This window comes from Acinonyx jubatus, chromosome A2 (assembly GCF_027475565.1).
Source record: "Acinonyx jubatus isolate Ajub_Pintada_27869175 chromosome A2, VMU_Ajub_asm_v1.0, whole genome shotgun sequence".
NCBI classification, from domain to species: domain Eukaryota; kingdom Metazoa; phylum Chordata; class Mammalia; order Carnivora; family Felidae; genus Acinonyx; species Acinonyx jubatus.
The window spans coordinates 107,968,618-107,990,209 of NC_069383.1; the positions used below are offsets into that span (position 1 = coordinate 107,968,618).

A 21,592-nucleotide genomic window follows, 5' to 3' on the forward strand; every position below is an offset into this window, starting at 1 on the left:
ACTCTTGGGTCAGGCCCGCCCTCAGTCCAGTTGGCAGCCATCCTGAGGGCCTCCCGGAAGGTAGTGTCTCCAGGAAGGCCCGTCAGGGTGTGCGGCACCATACGCATAGTTACAGGACACGATCGAAAGAATGCTGTTGGACCACCAACAGAGGGTCAGCTCACGTGGACTGGAGGAGTCCAGACGTTGTCTCCACGGATTTGGAATCAGATCGAATAGGGTGAGTTAGGGGAAGCTGCAGAGGACAGAGGGGACTGTTGTCCGGGCCCAGGCCCACCCTGGCCAGGGCATAAAGTGAACATGCGGCTCTGGGAGCGACACCGAGCTTTATGGATTCCACGGAGCAGAGTTGCTGCAGACAGACTGGAGAGAGTGACAAGGAGGCTGAGGAGGGCTGCTTCAGCACGGTGGGAGGCTCAGGTTTGATCCTAGAAGGCGCCAGGAGCTGGGAAATGTCATTGGCAAAGAGTAATGTGATGAAATTTGTGCAGTAGAACTGGGGAAGAAAGTGGGAGAAGCTTGGAGATGAGGAGAAAAGATACAAGGCTATTATGATTGCCGTAGGAAGAGACAGGGAGGACCCAAAATAGGGCACGTGGGAAGGACGCAGAGAGGAAAGGAAGCATTTGCTGTTATTTCTAAGGTAGGACAACAGAAATTGGTGGCCCTCAGGGTATGAGGGAGTGAAGAGGTGGTATTCTGGAAGTTCTCACTGGAATAACTGGGTTAAAAGGAAATCGGAGAAACTCGTACAACTTAACAACAGAAAGACAAGCACCCCATTAAATACAGGCACAGAATTCACATGGATGGCCAACAGGCATCTGAAAAGATGTTCAGTGCTATTAGCCGTTCGGGAGATGCAAATCAAAGCAATGAGATACCACCTCACATTCACTAGGATGGCTCTAAGTTTTGTTTTTTGTTTGTTTGTTTATTTATTTATTTATTTATTAAAAAAAAGTTGTTTTGATGTTTATTCAGTTTTGAGAGACAGAGAGCAAGCAGGGGTGGGGCAGAGAGAGAGAGAAGGAGACAGAATCCGAAGCAGGCTCCAGGGTCCGAGCTGTCAGCACAGAGCCTGATGCGGGGCTCAAACTCACGAACTGTGAGATCATGACCTGAACCGAAGTCAGACGCTTAACCGACTGAGCCACTCAGGCACCCCTGTTTTTTTTTTTTTTTAAAGAGGATAATAAATGTTAGTGATGATGTGGAGAAATTGGAACTTTGTACATTGTTGGTAGAAATGCAAAATAGTTCAGCCACCGTGGAAGACAAGTTGGCAATTCCTCAGAAACTTAAACACAGAATCACCATGTGATCCAGTTCCACTCCTAGGTATATATGCCAAAGCACTGAAAACGGGGACTCAAATATATGCATATGCGTGTCCCTAGAGATGATGGTTGTGCAATATTGTGATTATATTGAATGCCACTGAAACGGTCACTTGAAAATAGTTCCTTTTCAGGGCACCTGGGTGGCTCAGTCAGTTAAGCACCTCGCTCCTGATTTCGGTTCAGGTCACGATCTCACGGTTCTCGAGATTGAGCCCCATGTCAGGCTCTGTTCTGAGTGTGGAGCCTGCTTAGAATTCTCTCTCTTTGCCCCTCCCCTGCTCACACTCTCTCTCAAAAGAAATAAATAAACTTAAAACAAAATATAAAAGAGTTAACTTTCTGTTATGTGAATTTCCTCTCAATAAATGATGTCAGAACACCAGGAAATAGCGCATTGGGCATGTATATGTTGAGGACCTGCAGGGTATTTGGGACTGGCGGGCAGCTGGATGTGCAGACAGGGTTTCGAGCAACATCAGCACTCAGGCTGACATCATCTCCTTTAGGGACATCTGAAATCTTAGATTGTGGAAGTGGCTTGGATTTTCCGTCACTGTACTTCTGTGCCGTGTCTGGTGAGGGCAGATGATGTTGCGTTGGGTCTGGTGGCTGCATGTTAAGATGATCAGGCTGCTTTGGGATAGGTTAAATTACCATATTGGAAAGATGCTAAGAAATGGATCAACGTCAGCCCTGAGAGTTCTCCTCATTCCCACCTCCGTCAACATTTTTATTAGTGATTTAAAGACATAGAACGCCCACTCGTCAGATTTGCAAATTACCCAAAGCTTGATGAATAGTGAATGTGTTGAATGATGGTCAAAAACATTTGCTATTTGGGGCTGCCCAAAATCTACTTTTCCTTCCTTTTGGTGGTAGTGGCTGGATTTCCATTCGGATATCTTCCTTTCCTGTCGATATAGCCTGTGCGTTACTGAATGAGGTGAGCCCAGTGTCAAGTCTAATGTATCCCCTGATTGGCTTAAGTTGATCTTCACATCTCACGGCCCTGGCCTTCGTGGTTCATTTAGATCCACGTGGTTCATTCAGATCAGAGTGACTCAGTGTAGGCCCAAAAGACAGAAGGAAACTTTGGGGTCCTTGGAGAAAGAGGATTCTGTGGGCTTTAGAGAGCACGGCGTCTTTTCTTGCTCCTTCCCTTCCCTTTCCCTGTTAGTGGGAGTGCCCTTGTGTCGCATACTAATTGTTCTATTTTCCTGCTCTATGTCAACAAGGGAGAGTGGGGCCCCTAGAAGCTGCTGGCAGCCACCTTGCAACCATGAGGAGAACCGGGCTCAGGATGAAGGCAACGTAGAAAAGGCAGAATGGAGAGGTGAAAGCAACCAAGTTTTTGGTGACCTTGTTCAGCCACCTGATTTTTACCTAAAACAGCACTGGACCGCAGTTAACATGAGCCGGCAGTTCCCATTAGCGCCCAGACCAGTTTGAGTCTAATTTTTCACTATCTGCAACCAACAGTGTCCTGACCAACACGGTGATAAATCGGTCTCTGAAGATCTCACCAAATCGCATTCACTAAATTGGCTGTTTGGTAAATTTTTACATTGAAATTTGGCCAGAACAAATGGTGGGCTTTTTTTTTTACTTGGCTCCACAAAACTTATTGCACAAGTGCTTTGTAGCAACATGTGTGGAAAAGACCTGGGAGTTTTTGTTGACATTAAGCTCAGTGTGACGTGCATTTCGAACGATCCGATTCTAATTCTCTAGCCTTTTTTGCTTAGCACCTCTGTAACCTTGGCACATGAGATATTGTTTGTAAGTTCTCCAGCGCAGCACTTGGCTCAGAGTAGGTGCTGATATAGCTTAGCAGTGGCAGAGTGGTCGTGATGTATGCACACTTTCAGCCTCCAGAAAGAAAAAGCCAGACTCTAACTGGCTCAACCCATCAGGAAACAAGAGACCCAGAGTGGTGCGGCGTCTATGAGGGGCTTCGTCCACAGACTCTGCCCATTTTGCCCCGGCTCCCTTGGGTCTGCCCCCCTCTGGCCACCCAGAGCAAGAGATCCAGCCTCACCGCAAGTTTCACTCATTCTGGCAGGACCATCCTAGGTCACTCCCCAGCCCTGTGGCTAGGCCACTGGCATGCATTGGTTGGCCCGACCTCAGTCACACCCTGCCACCCCCAGATCTGAAGTTGTGGTCCACTTCCCTGAAACCGTATGCTTTCCTCAAGGGAAACTGGGAGCTTGGGAGAGGGAGAAAAGGAATGAATGCCAAAGAGGCCACCAACAAGAATTGACTCGCATGGAATCCTCCCGAAAGCGCCTGTAGTTTAAGACCGTGTTCCTGCAGGTATAATCTGTCTGAGAGAAGAGGCAGCAGTCTTCCTGGTCAGACTCACCTTGGACTCAAGTTCCATTCTGCAACATCTATCAGCCAAGGCCCACAAAGAGCGGGCCACAGGTTGGGGGAGTGTGTGAAACATGCCATGTGAGGAAGGATTGGGTGCTGCTAAGAGAAGGCTCTGTGGCACCATAACCAGGGGGTCAGTTCCTTCTGTAAGACCACCAGAGTGAAGCGGTCCCGGTAGGCGCTGACATTTACCGAGTGTGTATTGCATCTCCTGGCATTGTGCCAGGTTCTCCTGCACTGTCTCCCTTCACCCTTATGGCATTCGTTTGAGGTAGGCACCTGCCTACCAAGTAGTTACTGTCTTCACTGGGGAGCCGAGGAAACCAAGGTAGAGAGGTTAAGTAACGTGGCTAAAGGCACAGAAAGAGTTCTGTGGCAAGGTCAGGGTCGAATCTCGTGTTTTCAGCTCAGGTTTCCCTGACCTTAGAACAGGGATTGCCAACCTTAGCTGCACCTGAGAATCCCTTGGGAGAGCTTTAAAATGCTGATGCCGAGGCATCATCGGACTCCCTGGGGGTAGGCCCAGGCCTTATGCTTATAAAGTTGCTGTGGTGATTCTGACGTGCTGCCAGGGTTGACGACTCCCGGCCTAGAGTGTAAACACGAAGCCAGGGGCCCCGGTGTAGCTGCCTTCGGAAGCCCAGTGAGAGAGAATTCAGGTATACTGAGCTGTAGGTATAAAGCCACAGAGACGTAGAAGGACCGTGCTGAACTAAGGAGGGCAGGACCCAACCAAGGGCATTCCAGTTTTTAAAACAATTAACAGAATGCTATTGAAACAAAGCCCACCGGAGGCCCACCTCCTGCACACCTGTGCCTCTCAAACGTCACATGCGCACAGATCACCTGGGAGCTCGCTAAAGAGCAGGTGTGGGGCAGGGCCTGAGGTATTCCGTGTTTCTAATAAGCTCCCAGGCGATGCTGCGGCTGCGGCTGGTTCACGAGCCATCCTTTGATTAGCAAGGCTTATCCTGCCCCGCTGCCTCAGACAGACCGGGTGGAGGTGAAGCTGAGAGCCAGGGGTCCAGACTTGCCTGGAGGGGCGGGGGGACTTCTCTCTTGTGGAAGTCCTCAGAGAGTGACTGAGACCCGCTCTCAGGAGTGTGGCCAGCCTCCGTCACGGAGGGCTGAGAGTCTCCTAATGCTGAGAATTGCCGAGCGCAGTGTCCCCACTGGGAACCCTGCGTCTGTCGTTCTGCTGGGCTGGAACTTTAAGGATCAGCACAGAGAGCAGAAGCATCTGGCTAACGCCGCTGTGGCCCGAGCGCGCGGCCCCCGAAGGCCTGATGTGCTAGGTCCTGAGCAGGCCGGCAGGATTCCCAGCCTCAGCGGCGTCCCGGCCGTGGGGCTGTGTTCTGGAGTTTGACTCTACTGCTCTCCCTTGCAATGACTGTTCACAGCCTCCAGAGCCTGTAGCTTCCCTCAGGGTCGGTTCACCAGGAAGTCACACAAACGGAGCTACGATTCACATCTCTTCGTTTGTTTTTTATTCCGTTTATTTCCCCTTGTGCTCTGCATTTCATTTTCCAACTGTTTACACCTTCGTTTAGCCGGCTACGTTGCTGCACATGTAGGGACCAACTGACCAGCGGCGCCACGGCCCGGCTGGACGGCCCTGCCTCCTTCCACAGGCTGCCAGTGGAGTGATTACGGTGGTAGATGACCTTGTCAGTCCCATTTACGGCAAGCACGCTGCCGAATTCCCTCCTTGTCTACCCTCACGTGGCTTCTGTCCATCTAGGTTAAATGCCGTTCTGTATTTAGCCGCCATTTAAAGCTCTTTGCTTCCCTTTCTCCTTCAACGTCTACTGTCTGGCCTCAGTCTGGCTCCAGGGTTTCCTGCACGGGCCCTGGGTCTGGGTAGACACTTAACCTTCCGCAGACCGCAGGTATGTTAAAAACATCTTTTCCACCTGCTACTTTAAACGGAGCTTTGATCTTCTTGCCTTCAACGGTTTATCATACTTCTGTCAGGCAGGTTTTTTTGAATAATCCCACTCCTCTGAATTCACTGTTTCCTGGTCCCTTCCTTTACCCTCTAACGCGGAGTCCTCCCTGCAGACTCTCAAGCAGGAGCCGACCCTGCACCTCTGGCTGGCCCTTTCTGTTGCACATCACTTGGCTTGTGTGTGAGGACTGTGGGTATAGTCATCCCTGCACAGTCATGACAGACTCCTGTGGGGCTGTGGTCCTGGATGTGAGAGGGTGTTGCTTCAGGACTGTTGCTGCAGCGGTGATGAGAGCAGATCCCAGGAGGCCGGGCCCAGGACTGGGGGACTGCCAGGTAGAGAGTCACTGGCCACCCCAGGCCAGAGGGGATGAGGGCAGTGCTGAGGGAACCATAGGCCACGGCACCTTGTGTGTGTGTCCCGTGGGGATGCTGCTTTTGTTCTTTCCAGCCTGGGTCACCTGGTAGATTACCAGGGACTCCAAAGGGGTGTGTCTTCCCACCCAGATGCATCTTGGCTCCACCTAATGAAAATCAGCGCTTGGAGAAGAGGACCTATAAATACAGAAAACTGATAGGTGCCAGAGGAAAGGGGGACATTAAGAAGTACAAACTTCCAGTTATAAGTCATGAGGACATAAAGTACAGCATACAGAATATAGTCAGTGATATTGTAACAACTTTGTATGGTGACAGATGGTAACTAGCATTATTATGGTGAGCATCTCATAATCTATATAAATGTCAAGTCACTATGTTGTATACCTGAACCCAATATAATATTGCAGCTCTATACTTGAAAAACAATTTTTGAAAAATAGAGAGAAGTTCTTAGGTCAAGATCACCATTCATCCAGAGGTCCGGTGGCTAATGTTTAGTATTCAGTGTAAATCAAAATTCTAAAAAACTTGTGTAGTTATTGCCAATTAACACAGTTTTACGTTTATCTAGTGCTTTACAGTGTGTGTGTGCGTGTGTGCATGTGTGTGTACATATATGTCTGTAGGTGCCCAAGCCTCTGTTTCTTCACCCTTTGTAAGTAGAGGGTCGTAAATCCCACCCCCAGTCACACACACAGCAGTGCACACACACACACCCCTAAAATGCTAGGGGGCTAAGCTAAACACACAGAGGAGAAGAGGCACGGTCCCGAAAACCCAGCTCCGAGCCTTCGACTCTTAATTATGGCAGAGCAGAAAGTGACAGAGATCTTTTCTCTCTGACTTTTCACAAATGCAAATACTTCCGGGAGGGTCTCACCTACAGCCACTGTCACAACACTCTAATTAGCGGGTCACACCTTTGCAAGGTTCGGAAAGCAGCCAGCCACGTGTGTTAGGCAAGAGGACATGGAAGTGTCCAGGGAATGAGGGGGTGCCTGGAGGGGCAGGATGGAGGCGCCCTGGTGGAGGAGGGGAAGGGCGCAAGTGGGGAGCGACATGACAGGGTGTTGTTTCAGAACTGTTGCTGCAGCGGTGATGAGAGCGGATCCCAGGAGGCTAGGCCCAGGACTGGAGGCCCGCCAGTTAGAGAGTCATTGGCCCTCTCAGGCCAGAGGAAATCGGGAAGACAGAGTTTGGAGATGTGCAAGGTCCAGAGCAAGCTGACTAATAAGACCTCTGCATTCTTGAAGTACGGATCAATGAAGTCAAAAAGCTGACCCCAGGCTTACATGGTTCCCAGTCCCAAGTTGGGGCAATAGGCATGTTAGCAGAGGATTGCAGGGCACTGTGGGAAATGCCACCACAAAGCGTGGTACAGAGCACCGAGAAGGGAAACGTGAGTTTTGCCTGGGAGGTGGGAGAGGAATGACATGGTCCAGCAGAGGGGACATTGTTGGGTGTCACAACATGAACCAGAGTATCTCAGGTGGGCAGGGAAGAACTGGCAAGAGAAGTGATACAAAGAACACGACGGAGGCTTGAAAGTTGACGAGTCCTTGCAGGGAAAGGGCAGAGCCCCCCAGGGGCAGCGCCAAGGTCAGTCATTAGGGAGGGCAGTCTCAAAGGGAGAGTCGGAGGCCACTCTGCAGACAGTGGGGACACGAAGAGGTTTAAGCTGAAAGGCGTATTCAAGGATGGCTCCCACAGCGGCGTGGAGGGTAAGCTGAGAGGGGAGAAAGTAGTAGCAGGGGGACCAGTGTGGTGTATGAGTGCAGCGCGTCCGCCTAAGATAATAATGGACACACAGGAGCAGGGACAATACGGAGAACAGAAGGCCCTCGAGAGGTACGAGGAGGCAGAGGTACCCACATCTGATTGCCGGCTCCATCCAGGGACCCCAGGAGGAAGGAAGAGGTGATCCTTGGTCCTCCTGCAGGCGCTGGGCAGGTGGTGGTGGTGGTGGTCAGTGCAGGAAATGTGGGGGGTGGACGTAATGAGGGAATGCGACAGGAGGTATGAAGAGGAGGGGAGCTCAGGAAGCAGACTGCCAGACAGAAGGACAGAGGAAACGAGACTGGGGTCGTAATGTTGATGGAACCCGGGGCCGAGGAGAATTCCAGTACTCAGCTGGGACTAACTGAAGGGGTTCTGCAGCAAAGCTACGGGACTCATCGCTTAGACTCCAGCTACCGTCCTGAGCCCCTGGCTCATACCCTCACAGCCTGCTCGACCCCTCTGCGGCTTGTCTCTTGAAGGTTCCCAGCTCTGCAGGGACGACACGGAAGGGCAAGGCTGACTCTCCAGCACTGGTGTGGGGTCGCGTTTGTCACATCCTCAGGAAATGATCCCTGGCTCACTTGGGGCCCTGCAGGGGCCTCCAGGCGGCCTGGCTGCTTCCATTCTCTCTTCCCGGTAACCTCTTTGTAACAATGCAGCCAGTGATCCTTCCAGAGTGGAAATCAGATCATATCATCCCCTGATCAAACCTCTAGTGGCTTCCTGCAAGCCCTCCTGTCTTTTCCCTGCATCTGTTCTCATCTTGAACGTCTTCCAGCCATGCTCCCGTCGCTTTCCCGAGAACCCGTCAAGTGTAGCTCCACCTTAGGACCTCCCCGAATTCTATTTCCCTCATCACATCTACCCAAGTCACCCCAGCAGAGAGGCCTGGACCAACCTATTTAAAATAGCCCCCACCCCAGCTTGATGCTCCTTATTCCCTTAACTTGCCGTGTCGCTTTATGGCACTTCTGAGTAGAATCGTTTTCTCGTCTTTCCTGTTTCTGGATTGTTAGCTTTGTGAAGGCAAGGCTCTCATGTCTTCTTACTGCTGTGCCCTCTGATTGCACAGCAAGGCCTGGTGAATAGTAGGCACACAGTAAATATTGGTGGAATGAATGGAAGAAGTAGACGAGCCCTGACATGCTGGGTGACCTTGAACTCATTGTTCACTGCACCCTCAGAGCACCCCTGAAATATGGGTCTGCATTCTCCCCATGGGACCAAGAAGTAATAGGCACAGAGAGAGGGAACCATCTTCCCATGCCACCGTGGACCCTGGAACCCAGGAGCCTGGCGGGATGGTGGACTCTGCTCTGGGGGCAAAGGCTCATGGGCATAGACAGGCACGTTTGGTACTGGGGGAGATGTTCCTGTTGGTGCCCAGCAGTAGCTTTACTGGTCTCTGAAGTTGAGACACAGTCCTCTGCCCATAGCAGGAATTCAAGGTAAGGAATTCAGTATGGAATTCGAGAAAAGGTTGGGATAGCTGTTATGGAGAATTATAAGTTGTGTGGAAGGCTCAACTGAGGTTGGAGCCCTAGGTTTGTGGCTCTTCTGGGGGATGGAGGGAGGATCCCAGGTCCGCCCATCCTGGGGTATGGAGGGAACATCCCAGGTAGGGTTCTCCTTGTGTTGTTTTATTTTTTTTATTTTTTTTATTTTCAAGTCAGAGATTTCTTCACATCCTGAATACATTAAGTTTTTTCACTCGTCTTAAAATTTAGCATTCCTGCGAGCTTTGAGAAGCTTGGTAATTAGGCCGGTGATTTCCACGTCTCCCTGGATGACCGGCCCTCAGCCACGTTGACAGCGCCTTGGCATGGGGTTCTCCTGTCCTCACTCTGTTCCGCTCCGATTCTGGGATATTTTTTAAGCCTTCACGTCTGAGCCCTTCCACAGTCTGCACTAATTTTGCTGGCGATCTTCCCCTGCTCTGGACAGCCAGGATCCTAAGCTTCACGTTTTTCTACATGTAACCACACATTGGCTTTGAATCCTGTCTGCGTGGCCTTTGGTTTGTTAAATTACTTCTGGGGGGTCAGCTAGACACAGAGGGAAGGACATGGTACGAAGTGGGAGGCTGATAGACCCGTTTTCAGGTGCTGTCTCTTTCCCTTGAACTTCCGGCCCCCACTGTGGGATCCTTGGCTTTTCTGAGCCTTGTGTCTTCATGTGGCAGAAGGGTGCACATTCCTACCTTGAAGCACTGCTCTAGGCAAGAAGGGGCCAGCCTATTTGGAAGTCCTGGCTACAGCGCCTGGCCTGAGTAATCCCGGTGAACCTTGTGGGCGACATGTCCCCATTTGATTGTATGGTGCTCTCCTCGGTGCCCGCAGGGTACCTGGCACAGAGCCCCAGTTCAGCAAACTTTCTCGATTGACTCAACAAATGACCACATCCCACTTGTGTTTTCACATGGTTTCTAGTGGTACCGACCTCTACTTCTTTTTATGCACCCAGTTTTTATTGAGGGCTTACTATGTACCAGGCATTGTTAGACACCCTGGGATAGATCAGCAAGCAGAACAGGTGAAAACCCCGCCCTTCGTGGACTTCACATCCTCAGGTACACTTCCTCACTCTTTCACTATTTCCAGATCTCTCTTCCAGCTGTCTTTGTTGGTTAATACACGTTTGGGTGTTAAGTTCTCAAAATATTTATTGAGCGTTTACTCTGTGCCAGGCACTGTTCTAAGCATTTTATGTGCATTATCTCATTGGCATCTCTACCAGTTCCCACACAACCATATGAAGGAGGCCCTGTTGCTGTTCTCATGTTACAAAGGAGAGGCTGAGGGGGCAGACCAGAGGGCTGGATGCTGGCCCGTGCTGTACTGCTGTAGGGGCTGGGTTCTGACTCCAGGGCCCATACCCATCCTTGCTGCCCCAGCTGCCTCCCTTGTTCCTGGGATGGTCCTTGGACCTTTATTCAGTCTTTCCTGTCTGACAGAAATGCCTCATAGATGCTCTCCCGTGACACACTGCAGAGGCCCACGCGCATGGTAGGTGACTTATGAATGCTTGTTCCTTGGGTGCATGTCTGCGTGGCCCCGAGGGGGGTTTCAAGCCCAAGAGCCACTCCCCTGCTGACCATCACATTGACCTCTGTTGTCTTCTGTTCCAGGACAGCTACCCCTCGCTCCTCTGCCAGGCTAGTGGGTTAGTGCAAGCCCCCCCACCCCGGTCCCAACCCTGCCCCGCTCTGGTCCCTCATGGCTCCGCAGCGGGGGCAGCAGGACTGCCTCTCTGGCCCACAACATGTTTCCTTGTCGTCCCCTTCTGAGCCCTCTCGCTGTGCCTCCTCTCACCATCACGCTCTCTTTTGATCTCACAACCCAGGCCCTTGGAGAAATCAGACAGTATGAAATATGAAAACTGCCTGGGAAGTAATTGAAGAAACACTGTGACTTTTGAAACCCATAGAGATAACACTCACACCTTCTTACTCACGTTATTTAATTTTTAATGGCAGATTTAATTAATGGAGATCAGGTCTTCTGGTTTCAGATGTGCGTATGGAGCAGCTGGAGGAGGAGGGGGAGGGGCAGCTGTGTATAGGGTAGAGGAAGAGATTCCAAAATTTGGGAATCTGAAGATCTAACAGGGAGGAAAAACCATCCAGAAATAATGACTCACGATCCCTGGGTCCTCAGAGACGTGCGGGGATTCAATGCAGTGCACTTGCAGTGCTCTCCCCGCAACTTACCAGTGGGTGACAGCACTCCTCTCAGGACAGCGCTGCGGCGTCCCCAGGCCCCCGTGGGATCGCGGCAGGCAATTCCAGGCTCCCTGCTGGCACTGCACTCCATCGTCCACATGGCTGCCAGAATGTTTTCTCTGAAACACACATCTCCCCTGCCACTCCCCCACGTAAAAGTAAAACCCGTGGGCTGAGGTCTAGGCTCCCAGCCTGCAGTGGAGACCCACCCCCCTGCCGCCCGGGTCCCCAGGTCCCGGGCTGTCTTTGTCTCTAGCCCCTTCCCTTGCTCCTGGTCCAGTTGGAGCATCTACTGTGTGGCACCCCTCACTCTCCCTTGTTTACAGGACCGTCCCCCTCCCCATCATTGGCTCATTTCTGCTCACCGTGTGAGACTCAGTTTAGTAAAGGCGGATGTACCCTTTGACCCGAGAGTTTCACTTCTAGAATGCACTATTCGGATGTGCTCAGTCACGTGCAGAGGTGAGGATGCCGTGATAGCGGGACCTGCTGTGGAGTACCGTTCAGCGGGTAAAGTGGCGAAGCCTTTGGGAAGGGAAGAAATGAGCGGTGCTGTGGGTATGCACGGGCAACCAGCTCACGGACCCTGTGCACGAGGGGGAGCACCGGGGCCGGTCTGGCCACACGGCTTGCTGGTCATGACATTCCTACCCTCTGCCCTTTGTGCTTTTGCCTTTTTAAACTATGTGTATTATTTTTTTCAAAAATGCTATTTTATAAAAAAGAGGTTTTTTTAGGCCTTGGTTCAGGTGCCAGCTCCCAAGAAGCCAGTCGGATGGCCTCCGTCAGACTGTCCTTCCTGGTACACCCACAGCACCGGGGACAGTTGGCTGAGCGGCCCGTTGTAATCGTGACGTGGTGTTGTCTGGGAGCCCCAGGAGGCTGGGGGGCAGGCGTGCCTGTCTTGGAATCCTCTGGCACTTAGCGGGTGCTCGGTGTGAACACGCATGGCCCCCAGTCCTTAGAGAAACCCCTCAACGGTGGTGGTAGGGTCCAGGGGTCTGCAGGGTGCACGCCAGCAGCCTCAGGAAGGCCTGGTGGACACAAGAGGCAGGTGCAGCCATCCCAAGGTGTGGACCAGAACCTGCATGTGTCAGGTGAGCCACACAGCACAGCCCCTTGTGCTGTGTGGTCCCGGGGTCTGCTCAGGCAGATGACATGGCAGAGATGGCGGGGAGGGCGGGTGCGACAGGAAGGGGAATTCCTCTGAGTCACTCTGAGAGACAATAGAGGAAGCTGCAGCGGGGTAATCACAACCACTTCTTGGCCTGTGGGCACTTCCTGTGACAAATCTCCCTGACCGCACGTTCAGTCCGCACTCGTAGGCAACTCAGCGACTTACTGAGCTCACCCTGACTGGGCCATGTGCGTGGAGATGTGGGAGCAGCAGAGAGCCACTAGGGTCCTGTCAGCCCGTCTGGGCAGTGGGAACTCCCTTGGGAAGGGCCGCTGGCAGCCCCCAGGCCTAGGAGACAGTGGCCTGACACATCTCTAAGGAGGAGAAGGCCTGAGCCCGGAGACCGTCTTGTGGCAAAGAGAACCAATCAGAGTGAATGGAGAGCTTACTAAGGCCCACGCTGGCCTCAGAAAGTTCAATGGTGCTATGACAGTGGCTGCAACGGACAGGGCGGGCACTGTGAGCCCGGCACCCCTCAGGACATCTGAGCCACCCTGTGATGGAGTGGGAGCCCTGTCTTACCACTAGGAAGTGAGTGACTCACCCAAAGAACACAGCATGTGCCAAAGTGAAGATTACAATGTGGGCCTACGGACCATGTGGTTTCCTGTGAGGGCCCGTGAATGGAAGGTTCAGACTGAATATAAATGATCCCCATCAAGGATGTCACAGAAGAGCATCTGCGTGGAGCGGGAGGAGAGGCCCTGAGATGATTCACATTTGTGGCCTTTCTCCCACACCCAGGACAGTCCATGGTGGTCGAACATCAGACCCATTGAGGCAAAATCATAATCTCTTGGCTGGAACATCAGGGCTCCAGAGAGAAAACATGGGACAGCTTGGAGTCAGCACAGACCTGCAGGCCAGGAGGTCGGGCAGGAGAACCCCTATGTGTTCTGTGCCTGTCGTGCTGGGAGGGTTCCCATTTCTCATCTGCTGTGCCTTAGGGCCACTGGAGAGAGGCGTGGGCACCTCCTTAGTTCAGAGCTGAGGACCTGCCCAGGCTCACTTAGCAGCTGGGGGGGGGGGGGGTGAAAGGCCCAGCCCTGGGCTCGCCCCAGCACAGCCCAAGGCAGAATTCGGGTACTTGGGTTCCTCCTGATGTGGGCCCCAGGCATTCCCTCAGGCACACATCCCTCCGCGGCCCCTCCCCCTTGGCTCTTCCCAGGGGCAGGTACCAGAATGGGAGTGAGGGCCAGGTTCCCACCCAAACTCTGCCTTCAGTACCCTGCAGGTTCCTAGGAGAGGTGCTTTCCACCCCTGCCTCGGTTACGTTCTCTACAGATGGCCGACGGGGTGCCTTGGGGGTAGGGCACATCCCCTGCATGGCTCTGATCTGAGCATCTGTCATCTCTTCAATTTTGTCGAAGGAGCAACTCGTTCCTTTTGGGCCAGGCTATCTCTGTGCATGGTGGAGTGGGGAGAGCCAGGCTCGGAGTCTGACACACACACAGGGCATGGCTCTGTGACTTCCGGGTCCCTTTCCCTGCCACTCGAGCGTCTTGTAAGGACTGTGCCTGTGGGAGGCGCCCCGAGCCGGAAGCTTCCCTTTACCCACCTGTAGAATGGGAAAAACCAGCCCTCGCACACGGGTTCTGTGAAAGGTCTGGCCCAGGCCTGCACAGGGTAGGCGGGCGTCCCATGGCATCCGTGCCATCTCCTCACCCTCACGGCGAAAGTCTGACTGCCCGCCCGTCTTGGGCCACCTTCTGGGGTTTCATCCTTGAGATAGCCTGCTGCAAAAAGTCAGTCTGTTCACTGTGAGCTTCAAGGTGCTCCCCCAGGAGTGTGGTGGCAGGTGGGGTTAGCACGGGCATTTGCGGTCGTCTTTTCTGGAAACCAGTGGCAAGTGCTGGCTTCTGAGCCTCTGAGACCTAAAGAAGTGGGAACAACTCACTCGGAGTCATGCTGTGATGGCCCCAGGGCTTCAGCCCAGCTTTGTCATATCGCAGGCCCAGACTGTTCTCCACACCAGTCTGGTTCTGCACGTGCACATTTACTAGGTAGCCTCAGGAAGGATGGAGGGCATGCCTTTGGAGCCACTCAGCAGCTCTGGACAGACAGCCACCATGCCAAGGAGTGTGGTGGTCACAGCAGGCAGCAGAGTCCGCACCCAGCTGGTAATCCGATGCTTGGGCTCCAGTCCTGGCACAGCTATTTGCTGGGTGGCTTTGGGCAAGTCGCTTCACCTCTAGGCAGCAGAGGCCACCTATAAAATGGGGGTTGGACCAGAACAAATCTCAGTAAACTTTTTCTCTAAAGATAGTGAATATTTTAGGCTCTGCAGCCCCTATAGTCGCTGTTTAAACTACTCGACTCTGCCGTTGTAGCCCAAAAGCAGACACTGACAATGCAGAAACAAATCATGAGTGTGGCTGTGTTCCAATAAAACTTTACTTACAAAATCAGGTGGCAGGCCAGGTTTGAGTGATGGGTTGCCGACCCCCAAACCAGAGGACCCATTGGTCCTTCCAGCCTTTGCTACTCTGGGATTCTGTAGCCATGGTTGGCCTACCGTGGTGGGAGCCAGAGCCAAGCTGTGGATCAATCACCAATCTGCTTTGATGTTGGTCAAGAAATCAGCATCTGTTGATTTTTAGCGCCGTCTCTCCCATGCGGGAGCCAGAGGGAAATTTCAGTCTTTGGTAATCAGTTCTGTTTTTCTCTTTGTAGAATGCCGAGATGTACAAACTGTCTTCACAGCAGTTCCATGAGGCAGCTTCAAAAATGGAGGGCACGATAAAGTAAGAACGCGTTTACGATGTTTCGTAAACTTAGCCTGTATTTGTAAGAATGAGCACACGGGGCTTGGAACCTACCGCCACCTGCCTAACTTCAAGTCTCTGTAATAACATGGACAACCATGTGCTACTCAGTCTCTCACCCGGCTGTGGGGCAGCCACCGGTCATCTGTCATGGGCCAGATGAGCACTCAGCTCCTCCCTGGCTCCCTGGCTGTGGGAATGGGGCCACGGCAGACTGGCAGACTTGTTTCAGACATCATGTAGGCGGGCCACGCCACAGGCTGGCCGTCGGGCTCCCGAGGGAGTCAGGGAAGGGATGTTGCTACGGGCACCTGCCCCCCATTTGTGGAGGTGGTATTCAGACCAGCCTGTTCCCTGAGCATACCTCCGTGTGCCTGGTTGTGGGCCATGTACCTCTTGCATGCTCACGTGCTCAGAGTGGCTCCCTTTTTATTCCCCGAAGGACTGGGGCTCAGGGACACTCACTGATGGCTGGCTCAGGTCGCACAGTGCTGAGTACCAGCATCCTGTCCCCTGTCTGCGTGCTCCTGCGCCATGAGGGAGGCCTCAGAGCCAGAACGTTAAGGAATGGGAGGCGCATGCGGTGTGTTCATTACAGCTGCACCCTCCTTCAGGGTGAGGTCACAGGAGGGTCTGTAGGGGTTGCTGTGGGAAGGAGAGCTGGGCCTTGAACTGTGGGTCCTTTGTATGAAGGTGGCCTCTGTGGACCAGGCCAACTCCCTCCTCCTCCCTCAAGGAAGAGCCTTTCCCTTCCAGGCTTCAGTCAGGGTGATTCCCCAGGCAAACCGGTCCCAGTGCAGATTGGTGAGGGGTGGGATGTGGCACCTTAAGAAGGAACCATCAGAGAGAGGCTTGGGTGGCTAGGAGGTGTCAAAGTGCTTGTAAATACGGCTGCTGACAAAAACTGTGCAAGGAACCAGGAAGGGGCAGTGGGAACGGGTAGCCTCAGTACAGGTCCAGGGTGTAGCAGGGGGCACCTGAAGCCAGGGGGACATAGTGCTGGAGCTGACCACTGAGTAGCTTTTGGGACGAGCATACAGTTAGTTATCTTGGGATTTCAAGTCCTAGAGCAGTAATAGGGGACTCAGAGAAAGAACTTTCCAGTAGGCAGGTAGAGACTGGAAAGCTCTTGCACCTGCCCGTTGGGATCCCACAGGGGGTTCTGGGTGTAAGCAAGTGCCATGAGCTGCACAGACCCCTCAGGAATGGAATGTTCCATCTGGATCTCAGACAAGCACCCCGATGGCCCATCCAGGGCTGAGAAATACTCAGAATCGCGATCCGTGAGAGGGAGAGGTTGGGAAGCAGTCACACCCCAGAGGCTGTGGGTTGATGGCCACCTGGGTAATGTGATCCCGGAAATGAGCAAAAACCACAGCACAGCCCCTGGCCCGGCCCGTCCCCTGGAACTGCCTGTGGGGCAGTGATGCTGGATCCGTAGCCCCTCCTTCTTTCCCTGGATCATGGAACAGCCTGCCTCATGGAACAGCCTGCTAAGGGAAGACGCTCTGGGGAGAAGCCAGGCAGCTTTACTGTCAGGGACCACACCATTTTGTCACCTGCCATGTGGCCCACCGTCCTGAGAGTGGGGACTCCTGGGCTCCTGGTGCCCTGGATTAGTGCATTGACTTTGCTGTCATATCCTTTATCATCCTCATGTCTTCTGAAGGCAAAGGGGAGATGGCATGTGAGTATCATCTTAATCCGAGCAAAGTAAAAGGTTTTTTCAAAGGTTTGCAATATCCCTTGATAATTACTACTATTTACTAAGCAGAATACTAAATAGTAGGTGGTCTGTAAGATGGGTGTTGGGATGGAGCTGAGAGAATGCTTGGCCGTGAGCGTCCAGCAGACCTGGGGTGCACCCTTGCCCTGCCTCTTACTGGCTGCTCCTATGACCCTGGGCAAGTCACGTCACCTCTCTGATGTCCTCACATGCAGAAGAGAGCTGATACCCCCTCCAGTGCTTTGAGTGAGATAGCACATAGGAAATCCGCCTCAGATGTCAGCAGTGGGTGGCAGTGGCAGGGTGACTGTTACTAATAACGGCAGTCATCTGGATTACTCGCAGAGCGTGGCACAGATTTAATAAATAAATTGAGTTTACAAAAAAAATTTTTTTTCTTTACCCAACCAGAGTACACAGGAAGCGGTGTGGAGTTGGAAATTATTTTACTTAAACATTGGGCTGGAGGGCAGAATCCTTGATTGGGAGCGTTCTTGGATTAGCAGATGATTGTAAATTGCCTCGTAAATGCCACAGAAATAAATGCCAACGCTGACAGCAGTGATAGTTCTCTTCCAAGACAGTGAGCATCTTTTAACAACTTTGAGTAAACTGAGTGGTTACTTAGGTGACTAATTAGATGTCCGTGTAGTCATGTATTCATTTAACATACATGTATAGTGTGCCTACTGTTTGCCAGGTACCATGCTAGGCACTGGTGATAAAACGATCAACGTGACAGCTTCGGTTTCTTTCAGCAAGGAGCTTAGGGCATTTGGGGAATGACAAACAATATTTTTAAATTAATTGCACAAAAAGCAATTACCCAAATAATGATTGATTATAGTAATGAGCCGTGAAACAAAATGTTTGAATTAAAAAGCATGTGTCTGAGGACCCTAATGCAAACTTCATATGTTTGGGAAGCCTTTTCAAAGGAAGTGACTTTTGAACTGACTCCTGTGGTATGAGGGGGCTTTGGCCAGAGAAAGGAGGGGAAAAAAGAGCACTTCCGACAGCAGATTTGGCATGTGCAAAGGCCCCGGGGCAGGAAGTAATACAGCATATTCAAGGAATTGAAAGGCCAGTGTGACTAGAGAGGAATGAATTAGAAGAGACAGACTAGGATGAAGCTCTAAGAAGTCAGCAGAGGCCAGACCACACAGGACTTTGTAACCATGTTAGAGATTTCAGTCGTATCCTAAAAGCAGTGAAGCACCAGGTCAGCTTGCTTTCTTTTCTAATATATTCATTTAAGGCATTGACTTCTCTATAAACACAGCTTCAGTTACACCATAAAGTTTTGATATATTGCATTTCATTATAATTCAGTTCAAAAATTTTCTAATTTTCGTTATAATTTCTTCTTCAACTCATGGGTTATTTCAAAATGTATTGCTTAATTTTCAAATATCTGGTAATTTCCTACTTACTTTTTTCCCAAAAAACCCTTTTATTTATTAAGTAATCTCTATCCCCAACCAGGGCTCAAACTCATGACTCCAAAATCAAGAGTTGTATGCCGTAACAACTGAACCAGCCAGGTGCCCCTCTAGTTATTTTCTTAATAATTGATATTCAGTTTAATTCTGGGGGCAAAGAACATACTGTAAATCCTCTAAAATTTTTGGACCTTGCTTTATGACTATGTATATGATCTGTTTTGGGAAGCCTTCTATGTACATTTGAAAAGAATGTGTATTCTGCCAGCAGGTATAGTAATCTGTGTTTGTTAGGTTAAGTTAGGCGGTCCTGTTCAGATTTTCTGTATCATTACTGATTTATGGATTTATGGTTTCTTTCTGAGATCACTTTCCTTCTAACTAAAGAACTTGTATAATATTTCTTTTTGTGTAATTTGGCTGATTATAAATTCTGTATTTTTTTTTTGTTTATTTTTGAGGGGGGGATAGGGGCAGAGAGGGAGAGAGACACAGAATCCGAAGCAGGTTCCAGGCTCTGAGCCGTTAGCACAGAGCCCGACACGGGGCTCAAACTCATGAACCATGAGATCATGACCTGAGCCGAAGCTGGACGCTAAACCAACTGAGCCACCCAGGTGCCCCTAAATTCTCTATTTTTAATTGGAAATATATTTCAGTTTGAAAGAATCTAGCAATCCTTTCGTTGAGTTCCTTCAAGGTATCTTTACATTCTAATTTGGTACCTGTTTTTTCCTGGAGAAGTCAGCTGTTGATACTCTTATTACCCCTTTTTGGTAATTACTTTTTTTTTTCTCTGATTTTTAGCTTTTCCTTGTCTTTAGTTTTTTCGCACTTTGACTATCATGTGCCTAAGGAGTCAGTTGTCTTTCTTTTTTCCTGCTTGGGGTTCATGTGTTCGGGTTTGATGTCCTTTTGTTTTAGAAATTTCTCAGCCATTATCTCTTCAAATAAAACTCTGCCCTGGTTTATCTTTCCTCCTTTCTGGAATTTAAGTTACATGTATTACTGTGCCTCCCTTGTCTCTGTGTCTTTTTTTTTTTTCTTCAGTTTTTCATCAATTTTTTAAAATTTTCATGTTGTCACCTGAGTTTTTACTATTGACCTATCACTTCACTAATCTTTTTAATGTGTCAAGTCTCTCTTACACCTATTTATTGATTTCTGAATTTCAATTATTGCATGTTTTTCAATTCTAGAAGTTCAATTACTTTTTTTTTTTTTTTTTTTTTTTGATTCCCAGTCTCTGGTGAGATTCTGGGTTTTGCCGTCTGTTTTCTTGAACCTGTTAGGTATGGTTATTTTGAAGTCATCTGAGGGTCTGTTTCTATTGCCTTTTCCAAAAACCTCTTGGTCCTATTTATTTGTGTGGCTGGTAATTCTTGATTGCATGCCAGGCATTGTGCCGAGACTACAGACGCTCTGGAGTGTGTTGTCTCCCCCAGAGTGCTCTACCCTGTTCCCTGGTGGCCACCTGAGGGACTGAGCTGACTGGAGGCTTGCTGCAGTTTTGGTGAAACTCAGACCACCTCTGATTTACCCTTCTTCTTAGGGCATGGCTTTCCAGGGCTCCAGTACACCTCCTTTCTTGGTGAGCTTGAAACCCTTGTTTTTGCTTCCTCAGCTCTGTGAGACTTCTGAAAATTCCACTTTGCCTTTTAGTAGCTTTCACTTGGCACCTTAGCCTCTTGCCTTGAGTAGCTCAAGAATGTGACAAATGCCTTAAAAGAGGAAAGTCACTGAGTGTCGGTTCACTGTATTTTAGCTCCCTGTTCTCCCGAATCCTGGTCCCTCAAAGCCTAGCTGCCTTGGCAGCCTTGAACTCCAAAGGAATGTTGTCTGTCTGTAGTCCTATGAGATTGCCAGAAGCTGGCTTCTTTGCACTTTAGCTGAAGCTGTTTGCCCAACTTTCAGCCTCCCTTCCTGCACCGAGAATTGCCAAAAACTCACCGGGGACAAGTGGCTCCAAGAATGAGCACTTACCTCTCTACAGTTCCCTTCCCCTCATAATCTTGGCCCTCAGGCTTACTTTGTCTTGCTCCTCAGATGCCTTGAACAGATTTTTTTTTTTTTAAATTTTAGAGAGTGTGTGCGAGCAGGGGAGAGGGGCAGAGGGAGGGGGAGAGAGAGAGCGAGAATCTTAAGCAGACTCCGTGCTCAGTGCAGAGCCTGACATGGGGCTCCACCTCACAACCCCAGTATCATGACCTGAGCCCAAATCAAGTGTTGGATGCTCCACTGACTGAGCCACCCAGGTGCCCCTTAATAGATTTTCTAAATTTCAACTTTTAAAATTTCTTTCTCAGAGTTGAGTGTAGTTCTTCCCCAAGCTACTCCACTATAGATGGGAGCGGAGGTCCTGACTTAACTTCTGAGGAATGATTAGTTTGCCAAGTAGAAAATGGCCACACCAGCTAGAGGAAAGAGTGAGAACGCGACGTCACTCCAACACTGGTTAGCAACATCAGACACCGATGGCATGGGTGGCCCTCCCAACTTTTCTTGGGCCTGCCACGCTTTCCTGAGGCCTGCTAAGCCTGTCATATGTGCAAGGCCTCAGAAGATGCCTGTCAGAGGGCAAATGGGGAACTCAGAACTAAAGAGGAATGTCGGTGAGGCCGGCATTCACGGTCTGGGAACTCTTGTTTCAGAAGAATGCTATTGTTGGGGTAGCAGTAAATACCCGAAGTGCGTTTGCATGCACAGACACACACACGTGCACACACACGCGCACACACAGACACATGCACCTCTACCTTACAACAGCACAGCAGGCAGAAATCTTCAGATTTTCTGAAGGAAGAGATTAAGACCCCAGGGAACATCCTGCATTTATCGTGTCCCATCTATTTTTTTATGACAACCTTCACTCCTCTTCCCGTGGGATTCATTCAGAGCCTGTCTCGACTTCTCCCTGTCAGGAAACTTGTACAG

At 50.7% G+C, this 21,592-nt stretch overlaps 1 protein-coding gene across 3 annotated transcripts in view; it reads left to right on the plus strand.

Annotated features, from left to right (window-relative positions):
- The window catches only part of CHCHD6 (coiled-coil-helix-coiled-coil-helix domain containing 6), a 248,397-nt gene that overhangs the window by 185,805 nt on the left and 41,000 nt on the right, over nt 1-21,592 (plus strand). For all 3 annotated transcript variants that reach the window (XM_027049798.2, XM_027049796.2, XM_027049797.2), the window contains exon 6: nt 15,399-15,469. In XM_027049798.2, the coding sequence (XP_026905599.1) occupies nt 15,399-15,469 (71 nt within the window). The remainder of the gene's footprint in view (nt 1-15,398; nt 15,470-21,592) is intronic.